At 39.6% G+C, this 19,755-nt stretch overlaps 1 protein-coding gene across 1 annotated transcript; it reads left to right on the top strand.

The window, feature by feature from the left end:
* On the top strand, positions 9,192–16,357 carry LOC8057670 (phosphoinositide phosphatase SAC2). Its single transcript, XM_002468348.2, has 16 exons — positions 9,192–9,800; positions 10,480–10,684; positions 10,771–10,936; positions 11,570–11,792; positions 12,382–12,458; positions 12,607–12,794; positions 12,873–12,967; positions 13,051–13,184; positions 13,289–13,402; positions 13,582–13,897; positions 14,187–14,308; positions 14,427–14,537; positions 15,040–15,222; positions 15,321–15,479; positions 15,563–15,644; positions 15,771–16,357. The coding sequence occupies exons 1-16, from the start codon at positions 9,741–9,743 to the stop codon at positions 15,879–15,881; spliced, it is 2,346 nt and encodes a 781-aa protein (XP_002468393.1). The 5' UTR covers positions 9,192–9,740; the 3' UTR covers positions 15,882–16,357.

Raw genomic sequence — 19,755 nt, 5'->3', positions numbered from 1 at the left:
CAGGTTGTTTATTGTTAACCGCCGATCCAAGAATCTATAGTACTGCTGCTACCTATATATATAATAACCCAACCGCAAGAGCGAGCAGAGCAGATCGATCGAGCAGACTTAAAATATTCAGCACTGACTAGCTACTTGAAGTTGGCACGACCGAACCGAACCCTGTCTTCTCTCAAAAAAAAAAAAAAAACCAACCCTGTCAAGTTGATCGTCATCTATCAGCAGAGCACGATCGAGCTGGGCCACGCTGTCCCGACCCTTCACACATGCATACATCCCATTGGTCCAGCTGATAATCGCCAAGTGTGGTAAAGAATGTTTTTACTACGACGTCAACACCGCGCGCGTCTTGCGATCAACTCGATCGGCGATTAATTACTCCAGCGATATTATTATATATCAGTGCGTCTAATCACGTGTCAATCCGGCTAGCTAATCGCCGGCGGCCGGGGAGCAGCAGAGCACGACACGCCGCTGCCGGTTCCGTCCAAGAAACCGCCAGGTCTGCGTCTGTCTGTCGATTATATTGTCCAATGCATGCGTGGGATCGGATCGGATTATTGGCTTCCATTCCATCCAAATCCAAATCCAAGGTCTGTCCAAAGCTTAAACAAGTTACATCAAATAATTAACCACGCGTTCTGCGAGCGATGAGGTGCATGGTGGCGTCGATCGGCGTCACCGTCACGTCGATCCTCTGCCAGATTAGCCTCACGGCTGCTTGCTCTGTTTTAGATATTTTCTTTTTCCACACATGCTCGATCGATCCGTCAACTTGAGCTACTATATTCCATTCTGAAACGCTAGCTAGCTGCTCCAGTCATTAGCAAATACTCCTACTACTAGCAAGAGAGACGATGATAGGCGTCGATAGCAACTACGGAGTACGGTTTTAGCGGTTACGTTTGTCGGAACATAAGCAATGCATAATCTATACCCCTAATACTAAAGAGGCAAAATTTCAGCCAAATTTTTGGTCTGCTCTCCCGTGCGCGCGATGTTAAACCGGGACAGAAGTCGTGTCTTAAACGAACCGGGACAGCTGTCCCTCCGCGATGCGTTGTGGAGTGCTCGAACTTCTGTCTGTCCCTCCACGATGCGTTGTGGTCGTCATCTCGTACAGCAGGGCATCCCAAGCTGGCCCGCGCGGATGCGCGCCTGCTGGTGGCAGGCCTGCTGCGCCGGTATATATATATATATATATATAAGTGCTATTCTACACTCTGGGTGTAGAATACTATTCTACACCAAACTGTTGTACTGAGCAAAATTCAGTATCTTGGCCATATATATATATATATATATACACACACACACCTAAGTGTAGAATAATATCCTACACCGCAAATCAAAACTGAGTAGAAAAAAATACTGAGCAGCTGAACAACGTTCAGTATCATCCAACACTACACCTAGAACCATGAAATACTGAACAATACTGAAACGCGAATACTAAATAATACTGAATTCTGTTCAGTTCAGTATAACAAATTGGTGTAGAATAATATTCTACACCTAGGGTGTAGAATAGCCTTGTATATATATAGGGAGAGTATATTCAGTAGCTAGCTACAAAATAAGTTATTTTGTAGCCACCTCTATTTACTTTAATTTTATATACTCATTTGCGATAATATGTATACATATTTACGATAGTTTGGTTACTATAACATATGGGGATATTTACCGTAATATTATAGTAATCCATTTATTAAATAGTTACTATAATCTTGTAACTAATATAGTAATTATCGTAACTCAAAGTGGCTACAAAATAAGTAAGTTATTTTGTAGCCAGCTACAGAGTAATAGTTATATATATATATATATATATATATATATACACACACGGTAGCGTTATTCTACACTCTAGGTGCATTATGCAACAAAATTAATAACTAATTAAAATATATGATGTGATTATTAAATCTCTAAGCTATAAATTGTTTATTGGTCGTAAGGCGTACTTCCCGTTGCATCGTACGGGCATATTTTCCTAGTTTATATATAAAAAATAGACTCCTAACAATAGTACAGGAGTATACCTGCACGTGGGTGCAGACTTTGCGGCACGCTAACCGTAATCAAGTATTGTATGATTAAGTCACATGGTAAATTTCAATTAAAAAATCAAGTAACGATTGCTAAACGTACGATAGGGTTAGATAGTTCAGTCATTGCTGTCAGTGTCCAGGCGCGCAGCCGTGGTGCATGTAGGAAACCATATCATGCATATATACATGCAGCACTCCCGTTGTGCTTTCTGCTCTCACACCAATTGTACATATGGGTAAAAAATAAAATATTTTTTTTGCGTGTTCTCCAAAGAATGAAAGAGATGTCTGGGTATTCAATTCCTCCATTTTCAAACTGGTATAGTTTTAAGACTTGACAAAATACGAACCCACACCAATAGCACTTGTACCCAAGCTCCCACATAGTAATTGGTTTTAGAATTGGAGGTTGAGAATTTGAACCTTCATGATAATTGATCTAAAAAAACATTTATATGATGCTTCTAAAGTTCATTCAGATTTTATCCTAAGTAAAACGTTTTCCCCCTTTTTCTTTTACTTTGGATAATAAATATTTAAAATTGCATATAGCCTGATATTAACTTCTTCATTGTTACATGATTTCCATAAGACAAGGTTTATGCTATTATATTCATCATTAGAAAATACTTGTGTTTAAAATTTATCTTTTACTCTTTTTTATTTTTTTACATTTACCTTTTACTCTTTTAAATTTGCTCTATTCTCCTTTGAATCCTATATATGCTATTATTCTTTCTCTTCTCTAATGACAATAGAAATCGATCAATACTAGGGAAATCCAAATTAGTGCTGTAACCTGTAAGAAGTACTGCATCTCTCCCTTGTCTGATCGTGTGGCACTGCATGCGTTTTAGCGTGAACGGTAGAAAACTGATTATTCGTAATTAACACGCGGTAACGGGTGAATTATATATCGCAAACTGTATCATGTCGCAACCTGTATTGACTTGACCATGCAATCCGAAAGGGACGCGACAAGCCTAAGAAAGATTTTAATTAGCGCCAGTGACACGGACAGGTCGACGGAGCATGTATTTTGGACTTGTGGTTGTTGAGCAAGCTAAACTAGCTGCTGAATGAGTCGCCGATACCGTGGTTACAACTTACAAGTAGTGTCTAGGGTGGGCCAATGGCGTTCGTTTAAGTGGCGAGCACGACAGAAATTTGCCACAAGATGTCTGTTTATTTGCTGTCGATTGGTCCTGGTCTGAATTGAACTCCCATGCTTTTAAATTAGCAACAACGTCGATCAGTTGACATCACTGCTACATTGCTCGTGTGTTTTCTAGCGTGTACTATATATTATCAATTCTTCATGGGTAAGTAAACATATACTACTAGTAGCTGGTGTTCACATTGGCTTGTTTATTTGGACAACGACACAACGTGAATAACCACACGGCTGACGACATTTACCATTTTGTCTGAAACCGTTTCCAATCAATATACGGCGTACGTATGCATATCTCCTGCATTAGCCAGGTGTGCACTCCACAATGATGATCACGGCGCCACTCGGTTGTTGAGAGAGATCGATTACTTCAAAATCTGGACGATGCAGGAGAGATGCAGCCATGCATGTACGTAGCCTGTAGGCATGTGTATGTACTAGACTAGTGTACTACCACAGTACTGCAACGAAATAAAACTAGCTGGAGCTTTCGTCAAGTGTCACGTCCAAATCAGAGGACAAATACAAATACCGCGTGAACCGTTCGGCAGGCAGCAACATGCATGCGTGAAGACTGAAGAGCATGGTGCAGAACGGATCGGAAAAACAAAAGGACACTTTAGTGCTGCCGCTCGGGGCAATGTGCATGGTATACCTCACTATCACGTCACCTACACAACAAAAATAATGAGTCAAGAAATTATGCGGTATATACAAAAATAGCTAGGGATCTTCTATAGTCTGTTTTCATGCAATAAATATCAGCTCTCAGATTCACAACCAACGGCAAGAATGTGTCAAGTCATTTATGTACACAACCAGCCCACACGCCGCCTGAAGAAAACAACAAAATCAGGCGACTGACATATAGAAAATATGACAAAAATATAATCGGGGATATTCAATTCAAGCCCTATATATGTGCGTTGTATAGTAATGAACTACAACAAAATCAGCAATGCAAAGACTGCCAATTTCAAAAGCCCATCACACGGGTAGATTGTCGGTAGTGATATGCAAATGATTCCACTGTCAATACTACAACTAGCGGTGATTGGCTTTTAAATTAAACAAAAGGAAAACAAATAAAACAATCATGTCGCAATGCACAGAGAGAGTGGAAGATTCAACATATCACAGATCGATTCATCCACATCAAAGAGAGAAAAGAGAGGGAGATTTAACACATCATAGATTAATTCATCACATCACACATAGAGATGGAGAGAAAGTACATCACAAAATAGTTCATCACATGTCACATATCAACGATAGATTTACCACATTACAGAGGAGAGAGACAACATATCAAAGATTGGTTCATCCACACACCATACCATCTTGTCACATCTGCTAGCTACGTCCCATGTATCAGGAAGCTATGCTTGCACCCCCCTATGCCCCGAGCCCCTACGCGCGCCCCCTGCTAAAGTGAGGAAAGGGGAGGAGGGGGGGGGGAGAACGGGAGCAAGATCTACGAAGGGGATAAAGAGTAGGAGGGGGAGTGCCGAGTGAGAGGGGGGAGAGAGAGACTTGTACGTGCGTAAAAGCTGTGTAAGTTAAACATGTCGAAATAAAATTTGGGATCCATGGATGATAGAATCACTGCAATTGGTGACACAACACGACAATAATACCTATCACTATCATGTTGTATAACAAACTGACACCGATAATTATTTATCACTGCTAGGTAATTTTAGATCCCTGCTAGGTAATTTTAGATCCGATAGCGGTATACTTTTTACTTACAAATTGAAAGTGATACTCGTATCATTATTGATTTTAAATTTCAGAGAAGCGATAGGGCGTTTGGAATTGTGATTTATGTAGTAGTGAATGTAAACAATCCACACACTGAGGCGGTGTTTAGTTTGTGGGTTTTGGATGGTAAAAAGGAAAGGTTAATATGGGCTAAACTTATTAGTTTTTATTAGCTCATGCTCAGTCTGTAGGTTAGTTTGGATTCCATGGCCTAATAATTATATCAGCTAAAAATATCTATAGTCTATTAAATAGGGGAGCTAATTTTTAGCCAAGCCATTGGCCAATTCTTAGTTCATTAGCCAACTTCAAGTAACTAATAACAAGAGCTCATAGTTTATTGCTAGGGATATATACATCTTTTAATCTAGGATCCAAATATGCATGAGTAATTGTTTGACTAGTTTTTAGCTTTAGCTAATGATGCATCCAAATATTTATTAGACTATTATTGATGGATCTAGATGTCTAAAAAAACCTAATATTCATATTCATTTCAATGTTAACATGGGTATTCTTATCCATATTCGATTTTAATATGGATGTTCAATGAATTATCCAAATTTATTTTTTGTGATTCTTCTCTTTCTGATTCCATATTCGTATTTGAAATAAATGTGAGATGTCTGTGAAGAGCAAAGTATCCATTAAAACCTAAAACTTATATTTGAATGTGAATCCACATACGACATTGTATCCGAATTTGGATTCAAATTATGGTAAATAATGTCATCCGAATTTAATTCCATACGAATTCGACCCAAGTCACACGATATGTTATGGGTTAATTATTAGTTTAGAATTCAGACATCCTCTAAATTATTTGTTGGCTTAATTATGTACATCTATGCGTACAAGTCTGAACAAGCGAGACTTTTTACCGACGGCGTTTGGTAGAATAGCGATGCATGTTCCACGTGCTCAACTGGAGTCTGGCGATGACCTCTACATGTATGATCATGAACTGGGCCTGCGACAGGTAGAGCTGGCACTCGCTGCTTGGTGCTTGGTGAACCATCTAATCAGCGTCTTTCTCGTCGTCACTACTAGCACCACATGGAACCATTCAACCATGCACTGATACACAATTGAGTCTGCTCCCTCCGTCTTAAATTAGAAGTAGTATTCATATGGGGTCAGGTACAACATTTATATCTCTAAATAAGCTTATTATAAAACTATATTTAATAATTACAAATTATGCATTATAAATATTTATATACTTTTATATATTTAGTTAAAATTAAAAGTTTTTGACTTTCTGAGAATTGAGAGTAACATATATTTCAAGACTGAGGCCATCGGCCAAAAAGAATACAACCGTTTTAGAAATATAATTTTTATTGTATATTATAGATATAATATGTTCGCTTGAACTTATCTGCTGAATTAGCATCGTCTTTTTAACAATAAATCAGCGAATAATATTTTCAACTATGACTTTTGAGCCAAGCGAACAAGCATATTGCATGTGGACTAATGACTAGTCTTAACTGCTGTCAGACTGAAATTACTGTTCGCTGATTTGTTGTTAGAAAAAAACACTGCTGAATGACTAACAGATTTGATGGATAAGCTTAAACAAATACAGAAAAATAAAAATATCTTATAATTTAGATCGAAGAGAGTAATTGTTAATCTGAGATATGAACTAAATTAGTCCTTGTTTGGATGATCTATGATCAAACATGCCGTGGGCCATTGAGTAACCTCAAGTCATATTGATATTGCCTGTGGACTAATGACTAGTCTTAACTGTTGTCAGACTGAAATTACTGTTCGCGATTTGTTGTGAGAAAAAACACTGCTGAATGACTGACAGATTTGGTGGATAAGTTTAAACAAATACAGAAAAATAAAAATATCTTATAATTTAGATCGAAGAGAGTAATTGTTAATTTGAGATATGAACTAAATTAGTCCTTGTTTGGATGATCTATGATCAAACATGCCGTGGGCCATTGAGTAACCTCAAGTCATATTGATATTGCCTGTGGACTAATGACTAGTCTTAACTGTTGTCAGACTGAAATTACTGTTTGCGATTTGTTGTGATAAAAAATACTGCTGAATGACTGACAGATTTGGTCGATAAGCTTAAACAAATACAGAAAAATAAAAATATCTTATAATTTAGATCGAAGAGAGTAATTGTTAATTTGAGATATGAACTAAATTAGTCCTTGTTTGGATGATCTATGATCAAACAGGCCGTGGTCCATTGAGTAACCTCAAGTCATATTGCACGGCATAAAACTGTAGCAGCTTTCTGCAGATCCTGGGAGTACCGTGGGACATGCATGAACCGACCAAAGAGATTCTATCTATTGCTGACCGCAGGGCCTTTTCGATAGTCTTACAAAATCTGCAATTGCAATAGCAGGCAACGGGCCAAAATCTCCGTTCCCTATCAGCAAACTTCCAGAATCTGCATATTATAACGTGAGTCTCCACGGACTAGTAGTAAAGAAACCAACCCTTTATAACAAAACCTCTGAATTTTTAACTGTCCATCAATCTCTCAAATTCAGAAAAGAACCGACATGGAAAATACTACGCGAAAAAAGCAGCATATAATTGTGGACTTGCTACATCCACAGCCACCTACCAGAAAAGGGACATTCTAAAAAGGAGGCACTGTATTGTCACTCTTGGCTACATGGCCATGCTCACGGCCACTAATTCCTCTTCAGATCAAATCCATCATCCATGTGGAAAAGAGGGAGGGGGAGGGGGACACACACCAAACAAATGCAACGTCTCGCGCGCCGTTCACAGGTGAAGCACAAGCAGCGCGCGCGAGCTGCCCAAAAAAGCAAGCAGGTCAAAGGCCACCGAAAAGGAGGAGACGCATCCAACCAAAAGTACTCTCAGGAAGACAGGAACGCATGTACGACATTCAGAGCTCGTGTTCTAGGCGCCCTGCTCCCAAACACCTGTCTGGAAACTATAGCACCTAGTAGGACAGATGGGTTAAACAGTAACCATGTAAAAAAAAGCTGTCTTTGGATCATGCACGCCGGTGTTGATGGGATGGTTTGTAGATAAGCATCGAGTTTAATGGACTGAAACCATACGCTCAAAAGAGAATTTATGTGTTCAGAATGACTTCCCTGCCCTCGGTGTCCAGATGCTTTGTTTTCTTCAGCAAGCACACATCATCGACCTGCTGCATTTTCTTTAGAGCTATCTGTGTGTGAGGAAATGATTTCCAGTGGTCCTGGGGAACAAATAGACCGCTAGTGCTATTCACTCCACACATGTAAAGGGTACAAAGACTTCGTTGTCAATTCAGGTAGTTGGTTAATTGACATTGAACTGCACCTCTGGAGTAACAACGATTGATTCAGAATATACCGTGTGTAGTAACTTTGCAATGGCTGAGCGAAATCTTGCGGTAAAAGGGTCCTTCTTTCTTTTACTGACCAACAGATCATAGTAGTATATGTTTATCATCTTTATCGGCCACTGATTGCAGCAAATGCTCAGCTTTTAATGGCCAATTAAGATAAACTAGCTTCCAGTTCTTGGTCCCTCTTTCAGAAAGCTATGTGTTGTTCTTGCTTACACGCTTCCTCCCTCTTCTCTTCTTTTGTCCGTCGATATTGCATTAAAAGTACCATATGGGATGTTTGCTCCTCTAGTGGCTGAACCAACTTCCTAAATCCAGTGCTCTGCCAGATCCATCCAAGCTTATATTAATGTTCCAGCTTTAAAGCTTGTCACATGCATTCTTTTTTAAGAAAATATAACATCTTTTTAAGAATCCTTTCATGAAGATTGTTTCCACCATTGATGTTTCCAACTAATTTTGCTAGTTTAGTCATTGGAAAGATTTAAAGGAAAAACCCACAAAGTCAAAGGCTCAAATTCGAATATCAGATTGAAAAAAAAACATGGTTGCTAGAATAATGCCACGTGGTCTTGGATTCTTCTTTGTACCGCTCATTTTCTCGTCTCTTTCGCAAAAAGGAAAAAAAAAGAGTATCCTCATTTTACTCCGTCATGCATGCCGGAAAAAGCAGACATTTACCGTTTCCCTCTTGGACGAGGCGAAACAGAAGTTGTTCGCTAAACTAGGGCGAGCCGGCAAAAGATACCGAAAAAGATACTGTTCCTTCAATGATTACACGGTTTTGCCCCTCTCGCTCGCCGTTGCGTGGCGCTTTTGTGGACGACGCCGTCGTCGCCAGCCAGCTTTCATGTGGCTGTGCGCTGCCCCTTCCCTCCCTCCCTCTCCGCACCTCCAGAAAAATCCATTCTTTACTCCGAGTATTTAGCCTCGCCTGTTGCCGGTACATCTCTTCCCGCGGCCGTTGTTTGCGTGGAACCACTCCTCCCCAAATCTCTCCTGTCAGAGTTGATACGAAATTTCTTGTTGTTCGGTTTTAGATCGATTTCTTTACGGCGTATTTTGGTTGCATCGCGGACCGGCTCCGGAGCCATCCGGTCCTAAGACCGTACCAGCGAATTTGTTTGGCTTGAGGTGCGGGCGCTGAGCGGTCCTGTGCCGTAGATTCAAAGGCGCGGGAAATCTCTGGTCGCTGGGTTGAGTTGAATCGATCTGGATCCGTTTATCGCTAGTTTGGGCGTCCTTGATCTGAAAGGTGGAAGCTTTGGTTGGGTTTTCTCCTCCAGAGCATTTGCGTTTCTGAGGGGCTAAGATGCTCTATTTGAAGCAGCCGACGAGGAGCTGAGTCTTTCTTTTTTTAATCACAATTTCTCTCGTCGTTTGTTGATCTGATCCGATGGAGGCTATGACGGGTGGCAAATTCCTTGAAAAGTTTCGGCTCTACGAAACCAGATCGGTACGAATCTCTTGCAAATCTTGCTTCCTCTGTTGGTTCCAGTTTAACTCAGAGATCCCTATGACACCAAACATTTTGTGTTTGACTTGTTACTAGTTGTGTTTTTAAACTTCTGTTTATGATGAATTCTTGTGTGATTTAATATTACCATCGCGTGATGGGTATCCATTATGATTTTTTCTGTTCAATTAGGTTACTAGAAAGGGAAAAAGTCTGGAAAAAGGTTGCAAAAGATCCTTTTGTTCCTTTTTGCAATTGAGGAACGAGAATGAAAACAAAAAGACCGTTTCCCTTTTTGCTAATTCCTTGCAATTGTTTCAGATGTATTAAACCGTTTGCTAGAATGATGTTTTCGTTTTACTGTTGTGTAGTTTGGCTCCTAATGTGCAATAGCCTTCTGCTTTGACTGTGTTATGCCAATTCAAAAATACAAGGTTTCAGCTTTCATTTGCATATGCATATGCCTTTTCAAGTCTCCAGGTTATCTAGCTCTGTGATCTAGACATGAAGACCTCAATGTTGATACAATAGACAATAGGCATTTTTAGATGTTTTTTCCCTGTATACTGTTCCATTGGTTTACTGCAGATGAGGCTTGATATTGAAAGCTCGTTTGCATTTTATTTTATTTATTGCTCAATTTTATTGTACTTAATATGTGTATGCCTTTTTGGTGTAGAAATTTTATCTTATTGGAAGAGACAAGAGCAGAATACACTGGAGGGTGCTAAAAATTGATCGGTTGGAGTCCACTGAGCTGGGTGTCGAGGAGGATCCAACTATTTACACGGAGGATGAATGCCAAGAACTGCTTTGCCGGATTCATGTGGGGAACATGTTGACTGGTGGACTGAAATTTGTCACAAAATGTTACGGAATAGTTGGTAATTGCAACATTTGTCGAACATATCAATCACAACTCTCTTGCTTTTCACTTCGAATTATAACATTTACTTATCTGTTTATTCAGGTTTTGTAAAGTTTCTTGGTCCTTATTACATGGTTATAATAACCAGGAGAAGGAAAATTGGCACAATATGTGGCCATGAAATTTACTCCGTTGGCAAGAGCGAAATGATCGCAATTCCAAGTGTTATAGTCTGGCCCAACGTGGCTTATTCTAGGGATGAGAACAGGTCTTTTATTTTTTCATCAACATGTAAATATTGTGTATTGCCTGTTGTAATTCCATCAGTGGTTCTTAACATTACCAATAATGCCAGCTTGCTATGTAGTGTACATTTTATAGCTTTGCTATTCATCTACCTCATTGTTGCTTTCTTTCCACATATTTGGTCTCATTTTGGTTGCTATGTTGTGTTGAGGCACTCTTGGTGTTTGATGTACCCCCTCCCTCCTTCGTATTGTTTTGCATAATGGCATTCCAGTTTTCTTCATTTGTTCGTGTTCTAGTAGAACATGGACAATTCCATTTTATGATTTTGTTCGATTGTACAATAATACAGTAATATTTTGTTCGTTGTGTGCATTTAGCTCCATTTCTCCTATGTATATAAATTTGTTTGTTCAGAAACAACATACATCCAACTCATATAGCCAATATACATAATGGAAATTCTTGCAGTTCCGAGCCATGTGTAAGTTGCTCGTATGATTGGAGGTATATAGAGAAGTTTCAAATTTCCTTGCTCCTGTAGTATTCTACTTATTAACATTCATCGTTCCATATCCATAACAATATTTTTCAACTTCTTTTTTCATCTTTGTTGTATGAAGAGATTTATGTTCTCGTCTCTTAATTTCTGTAGGTATAAGCGCCTGCTTTGTTCAGTTGATCTTTCGAAGGATTTCTTCTTCAGCTACTCTTACAACATCATGCGCAGCCTTCAGAAGAACATATCCGAGAAGAATACTGGGCAGGTTGTTTATGAAACAATGTGTGTATGGAATGAATTTCTGACGAGAGCAATTCGGAATCATCTCAAGAATACCTGTTGGACTGTTGCCTTAGTCCATGGATTTTTTAAACAGGTATATTCTTCTGCGGTAGCTAAATTGCAAGTTCTTTTGCTAGTGTGTTAATTGATCCCTCCTTTAAAATTCTGATTATGAGCTTATCCATATCACCAGTACCGTCTATTCATCATTGAAGACCACAAGTAGGGCTGCTGCTAACTCAATGACACCCCACTAACTTATGCGTTTTACTCCACGTCTCATGACTGATATATAGTGAAAGCTTGAAACAAGGTTTGCAAAGGCATGGCTTTGTATAACCTGCTGACATTTTTCAGTTTGAGCTGCTTGAGGCTTTCCTGAGTCGAAACCTTTGCTCGTAAGTCTCAGCAGACTGTTATTATTTTTATTCAGTTCTTCTAATCCATCTTTTATATATGTTGCTGATTCAGGGTAACATCATATAAACTTTTTTCCCTAATGCTTCATTATGAAATTCCATTGCTATATTTTAGCCATTTTGATTTTCTCACAAGTGTCGGGCACTGTCTCTTGATCCTAGTCCAAGGACAGCAAAAACATCTAAAAAAATGGCAGTCCTGGTTACATATGCAAATAAAGTGCCATATAAAGACATGCTAATACATTTGTTTTGGTGTGACAGTCGAAGCTCTCTGTATCTGGCAAGGATTTTTGGTTGACCCTTATAGCTAGGCGCTCGCGACATTTTGCTGGAACCAGGTTTGTGTTACAATTTTGGAGCCAAGCTTTGTAGTTTAATTTGGATAAAAAACACACACTCAAGCAGCCAATTCTGTCATTCTGTGTTACTTTTATTTCAGGCTTTTAACCTTTTGCTGAAAGTTTTTGCATTCACTTTGAATTATAGATTCTTGAAACGTGGAGTTAATGAAAAGGGCAGGGTAGCCAATGATGTTGAGACTGAACAGATTGTTTTTGAAGACACATCTGATGGAATCCCAACTCAGATAGCTTCTGTTGTACAACATAGAGGATCGATACCTCTTGTCTGGTTTCAGGAGACTTCAAGGCTTAATATTAGACCAGATATTATATGTAAGTTATTCAGTTACGTTTATTATGAGTTTGTATGTTGACTACCTCATCTGATATTCTAAATGTGTTGCTGTACAGTAAAACCTGATGTGGACTACAAGGCGACTCGCCTTCATTTTGAGAACCTTGCACTTAGATATGGGAATCCAATAATCATCTTGAACTTAATAAAGGCAAGTCCAGCATCAATGTTGTTTATACTTTGATGTGAATGTCTTCACTTATACTTTGAATCCCTTAATTATATTTCAATCAGACCCGCGAGAAGAAGCCCCGTGAATCTCTGCTCCGTGCAGAATTTGCAAAGGCTATCCATTACATTAACAAGAGCCTACCTGATGACAAGCGTCTAAAATTTTTACACATGGATCTGAGTAAGCTTTCTCGAAGGTAATGCATTGTATTCCAAGTGAATCTTATGTAAGATTGCTCCTTCAACGTAAGACAATCATCCTGTATGTACCTTTGTGTGAAGTACTACCTGCTACTTTCAGGAAAGGAACCAATGTGCTTGCACTGTTGAACAAGGTGGCATCAGATGTGTTGGATCTAACTGAATTCCTCCACTGCGAAATAAGTACATCAACAAAACCTGATGACACCTCAAGGTAGCCTATGGTCTACTTAGGAACATTCTAAAGTTTACTACGATATTTTTTTCCTTAAAAATGCACAAGTTCAAGTTGTAGTATTTATGCCAAATTCATATGTTAGAGATCACATTTTTTTTGTACATTTGTAATTGGTCGTTTTTTCAGTCCTAATACTCTTTATCCTTTTATTACAGTGGAGAAGAAACTGTTGGCAGACCACTTGATGACAGAAGTAGCAGAGATCAAACTGAATGTGCAGCTAAGTTGGCACCTCTTTTATTACAGAAGGGTGTCCTCAGGACAAATTGCATAGACTGCTTGGATCGCACAAATGTTGCACAATTTGCATATGGTTTAGTTGCTTTAGGGCGTCAACTTCATGTATTGGGGCTTATTGAAGCACAGAAAATTGAATTGCATGATCCTCTGGCTGATGATCTGATGGATTTCTATGAACGGATGGGTGATACATTAGCTATTCAGTATGGTGGTTCTGCTGCTCACAACAAGGTATATCTCATGTTATATTAGCTTTTACTCTGGAACATGTTCTACATTTTTCACTACTGAAAGGCTTAATTCATAAGGCTATGCTTCTTTCTTTTGTAAATATAAGCAACATAAATTTGTGGCATCTGAATACTCTGACAGCTATGTAAAATGCTCTTAACTATGTCTACAGTTCTTTCTTCTAAAGTGGTTCTCTTGTATCAAAGTCAACTAGTCATAAAAAGACCATTTGATGTTCCAAATCTCTTTGTTGATATCAGTCTGATTTCATGTGACTCATTTGCCATAGATCTTCTGTGAGCAAAGGGGCCAATGGAAGGCAGCAACCCAATCTCAGGAGTTCCTTCGAACCCTTCAACGCTACTACAATAATGCCTACACTGATCACGAGAAGCAGGATGCTATAAACATGTATGCTTCTGAATATATTGCAAAATAATATTCTGTAGGGATAACTGAACCAGTGGCAAGCATTGATATTTGCATGTTCATCAAAGATAGCTTATTACCTGTCCTTAAAAAATTGCAGGTTCTTAGGTCATTTCCAACCTCAGCAAGGGAAACCTGCATTGTGGAAGCTGGACTCAGATCAGCATTACAACATTGGGAGGCAAGGAACTTTAAAAGAAGAGATTGGAAGGTGCAGATTACAAGCTTCCAATATTTCTTGAAATGGCTATATCTTATATTCACCTATTATTTATACACTTGTGCATTATAGTATGATAGTTTACTACTTAACACAAGCATTTTTCTCTACTCGTGAAAATCAGATTTTTCCACATGAAAAAGTTAGCTAGGATTTTGATGTATTGACCATGGATCAATAGACCTTATTTCAATGTACAAATCTAAAGGCCTCGAGAACTTAGAGCAACAAAAAGTACTTTTTTTACCCTGTTTCAAGAAGTACCACTACTTATTCCATGAGAGCTGTCAAAATGATTATGCAACTGATGTGTAATGCTTGGGAACACCGAATATTGTTTAAAACTGCAAAATATAGGGCAACAAGAACTTAGGACAGCAAAAACTAGATATTTTTGCAGTCTAGACTCAGCTGGTAGTTCTGTCAATTGTGCTACTCTTGTACTGGTTCTTTAGACTGTTCTAATTTATCAATCCTCATCTTGTTTCACCAGATCATTCATAAAGAGGTCGCTATCAGATGGTAACATATTGTTGGAGAACAGCTTGCCTATAACTAACTGTAACAATGAAACAAACAGCACAGAATTGCTCCCAATGCAACAGCTGGATGATATTAGAGAACCTTCTGATTCTGCGCCAGAGATCTCCATATGCGAACCTAACCCGTGCTCCAGGTGCGTCATTACCTGCATGAATTTGGTGGGCCACTGGAATTTGTTTTGTACATGAATGCAATATGAGCTAATTGTGTCTTTCTTTTATATATATTCAGTATGAACTATGGCACAGTGCCTGGAAGACACTCCATGTCAGAAGAGCGGCAGAGTTATTTGAAAAGATTAGGTTACCCTGAATTGCATTCTTCAAATTTCCTTGACCTTGATTTGTTGTCATCTTCAGGGAATTCGTGTGATGAGGAAGTTTTTGAGAGGTAACATAAATAGACTTCCAGTAATTTGCATATCCTACTACTCGCCGTGCACTGTTAAGATGTATCGCATCTGTGATTTGCAGGTCATCACTGATCAATTCACCTATGGATGTGATCAGTGTTGAATCATCTACGTCATACAGTGAACAAGGACACATAGATGAGGTTAGCCTCATTATCTGATCTTCTTTTTCCGAGAGCATGCAATGAGAATTATAATCAACTGATTTTTTGGTTACTCGGCTTTCCTCATATCTCAACTTATGCTGTGAACATTGTTCATTTTACCAGGGCAGGGATGACACAGATCTTTCCCGTTCTAGCAGCCAGCTCTCAGACGTTCGGGACTATTCTGATCGCTTTGCGCACTGGGTCGCAAATGGAGGCATGCTTTGCTACTAGGCCCTGGGTTTTGTCTTGGTGACCGAATTTGTGACACAGCAAGAAATGGATGTCTAGCGGATAGAGCAGACGAAAATTGCTGACGGCTAGCCGGCTAGGTGCATCTGCCTGCAGAGGCGGCGTAGCGGAAGAGATTGTGGACATGGGAGAAGTCTCGCATCGGCTTGGCTGTGATCACTTGAAGGCTTGAACCTGATATTCGTCGAATGGAGATTTTGGTGGTTGGATTGGGTATAGGATTCAATTTGCTATGGTGAAAAATTTTGACCATAGTTTAGACAATAAATAGGCAAAATATATCTGATTCTTTTAGTTTAGCTTACCCTACGTTCCCCTTCATAGAAAATTATCAAAAAGAAAAAAAATGGAAAATCTATTAGAAAAAGGAGAAAAAACCTTAGATAAAGAATACTTTTGATGTAAATAGTTAGTATGTTATTACAGAAGTATAAATATTTGGTACTTGTTCGGTTTCCTGGCGGTGTCTTTATAATTGTTTTTGTGCGCTCTTCGTCTACGCTTGCTGACGACAGGTTATGTTGGGGCAACGTTGTGGTTTAGTTTCAAAATGCTGTGTGCCGATCTAGGATATCATATTATGTCTTAGAAAAACATTATGAACTTTTCATTATTATATGTTTTGTGTGATATTGTATCTCTAGTGTTAATTTATTATTAAATTTCCTAATAAGCTACTAAAATAAAGGAGAAAAATAAGTTATATTTTTTAGCATTACTTGACGTCCTCTATATATCTAAAAAAATAACAAATTAGATAAACTATTTAAAATAGCTGGAGGGAATAAATTGAACCAAATATTAGTTTAGAGGTTATCTTGACATAGATCAAGGGGAGTAATTTAGATTTTCTTCATTAATTTATTTATTTTATGTCTCGGGTGTTTATATAGGCTAAACCTGAGAGGATTAATTTAGTTTTTTTTAATTTATTTATTTAATATGTTCTCTCGTGTTGACGTGTTATTTCTGGAGTTCCGCTGATTCATCGGCAGGCGGGAGGCTATTATGTTTGGGTATCGGACTAGTTTTAGGGACTAGATTAATTACAAAATTAGTCCATCTTTCACAAAGCTCCTAGCCCTTAGCTTCTAGAGAGTTTTGCTAAACACTTAAAATGTCACTAGATTCTAATGGGGAGCTGAGGAGAATCACTTTTCTATTTACGCTACGAGGTGGGAGTTAAAAAAATATCATTCTCCACCTCTTTCTGCTCCTCCCTATTCATTTGCCACATGAATCACTTCAGAATTGATCGATTCTGACTTGCTTCTTATTAGAATCAAGAAGTAAAGCTCAAGAAGTGAAGTTTTACCAAACTGACTCTCAATCTCTGGTTAGGTGATAACTTCTTCGGAAATAAATCCATGTACTTTTGACTGGCATCGATCTGTACTCGTATACCACATAGGTGCCCAGGGTGACCATCTTGGTGAGCAACACATGGAGATTCAAATCCTTATGCTTGTCATCCAGTCCATTCTAAGTAGCCCATTAATGTCATCATCTGACTTTAGCACTCTTAGGTCTGCTAGGAACCTTTGCCTTCTATCACAACACACTTAAACCATACTCAAATCTAATTATTACCATGTTGGTGATGTTGCCATGATGAGTCAGCAATTTATAGGTGGAGAATCACTTGGAGGTGTGTCACATGGATCATGGCTGAATTTGAAGGCTTGATGGGCCCAATGTGGGGTCACCTGACCCACCTAGGGTCGCCCGACCCTAAGAGGTGGCTTCACTTTGCTTCATTTCTTCCATTTGGCTTAGACCTGTATAGAAATATGCTCATGGTATGGTTATCTTCCTTCTATTTTGATATTATTGATGGTGTTTTAGGTTTGTGAAATTATATCATTTTCACCGCCAACATGTGCATGGATTCACATATGGAGGGGGGGAGGTAGATGCGAGAGTGAAGGCATGTATCGTTGGTGTGGCGCTTAAAGACATAGCGCTCTATTTGGAAATCATGATTATTGGTGCCGAGGTGGACATCTGCAGCGAGCATCATCTGCTTCTAGGAGCATGGAGGAGGGGGAGGAAAGGGATCACCGGATCGAGGTCGGGTAGTCAGGCTCAGTGTCAAGAGTGTCGATGCTCAAGGGGGATGCAACGAGGGGATCACTTATCTATAATGCCCAAAAAATGATAGAGACGTAGTGATGCTCGTTGGGCCTATCTGTGAGTTTCCCATCTACTCTGTACTATATTTTCGTCCATTAGTGATTAGACATGGCCATGTGGCCCATGGCTTGGCCCATGGCCCAGTGATTTGGCCTGGCCCGAGCACGACACGTCACGGTGGATACCGGGCCCAAGCCGGCCCGACTCGAGGGACCAGGCCGTGTCTGGGCTGCCACCTAGGCACGTGGCACGACACGGGCACGGCCCGTTCCAACGATCGGCCCGGTGAACATGAACTGTTGGTGTAGTTATAATTTGTATATATGTGCTGTTAATTGTTATATTCGTGAAAATGATGAATAATTGGTGACAATGATAAAAATATTTCAGTATTTAGTGAAAATATTAATGAAAATGAGATGTTGTCGGTTTGATGGGCCGTGAGCCGGCACGACACGAAAACTAGCCCGCAGGCCGTGCCTTGGGCCGAAGCCCAGACACGAAGCCCGTAGAGGCACGGCCCGCTAGGCACGACAACCCGTAGCGGTCCGGCGATCTGTGGCACGGCACGACACGACGTTGAGCTGGCCCGGCACGACCCGTTGGACATCTCTATTAGTGATGCACGTGCAGGTGCAACATGTGCCACCAATCAATGATTGAGATTTACTCCACTCTCACAAAATAAGTGTCATTATAGCATTAATGTTGGTCAAATATTTCTTTGTCTAATTAACCTTTATATTCAGTTGAAGTACTTGCTCCAACTTCCAATGGTTGGGGGAGATACCCAGTTTGTCTGAGGTTCGAAGAGGACGGGTTCTCCTCCTATGTGCATGGTGGGGTAGGGGTATGAGAAACAAAATGAATACGGGGCAACAACAGTCGTCATGCTTAGTGGTAATCAGAGATATCCTCGCCACGTTAGAGGATTAGAGGGAAAAAGAGGAGATTAGAATGGTGATCAGCAGAAATAATGCAAGTGCTTGCAAAGCTCGTGAGTAGGATTGGCTGAAGATCAACTTTGATGGGGCTTATTGCCCATCGTCGAAGACTGGTTCCTAGAGCTTAATTGCTCGAGATTGCTAAGGGGAGGGTATCTATTGATACACAAAAGTGTCCAAAGTGCATAATGGACTTCTCTATCATGTGTCTGTCATCAAGATGGCTAGAAAAGATACTTAGATCATCGCATTTGACGCTTGGGTGAAGAAAACAACTTTTTGGGTGTTGAACCAGCCAGAGTCAGCTAAGCTGACTTGATCAACTTCCTCAAATGCAAGAGCGGACTTTACCATTGTGTTTGTCTCGTCGAGCTTATTGAAAAACATATATGATTAGCCTGATTTGAAGTTCAGATGAATTAATTATAAATTTTAGAAGCATTTTACCTGAAATTCCTAGAGTCAAGTCGGCTTAGCCTCCCTATATTCAGCGCGAAAACAACACCTCGGGCTCATGGAAATTGGCCTAGCCGACTCAGGAGTCGGCTTAGCCGACTTTGTCAGGTCCAGAACAGATCTAGATATGTTTTGACGCGATTTGAAAGAAGTTTTGACTCCTTAAAGGATAAGGCCTTCCCTCCTTAATATAAGGTCCACTGTCAATGAAGATGCCCAACACACACAATTGTCCTAAAAAATAATATACTATCTCTCTTTTCCCACTCTTCCCCTCTACTTCTCGTTCTCCGTCGACGTTGTATGGATGGTGAATCGATGAT

This window comes from Sorghum bicolor, chromosome 1 (assembly GCF_000003195.3).
Source record: "Sorghum bicolor cultivar BTx623 chromosome 1, Sorghum_bicolor_NCBIv3, whole genome shotgun sequence".
NCBI classification, from domain to species: Eukaryota; Viridiplantae; Streptophyta; class Magnoliopsida; order Poales; family Poaceae; genus Sorghum; species Sorghum bicolor.
This window is presented reverse-complemented; position numbering and strand designations above follow the sequence as displayed.

Coding starts and splice junctions, on each gene's coding strand:
- LOC8057670 (XM_002468348.2), top strand. CDS start 9,741: ATGGAGGCTATGACGGGTGGCAAATTCCTTGAAAAGTTTCGGCTCTAC. Junction 10,685..10,770: donor AAAATGTTACGGAATAGTTG/GTAATTGCAACA, acceptor CTGTTTATTCAG/GTTTTGTAAAGTTTCTTGGT. Junction 12,459..12,606: donor CGACATTTTGCTGGAACCAG/GTTTGTGTTACA, acceptor TTTGAATTATAG/ATTCTTGAAACGTGGAGTTA.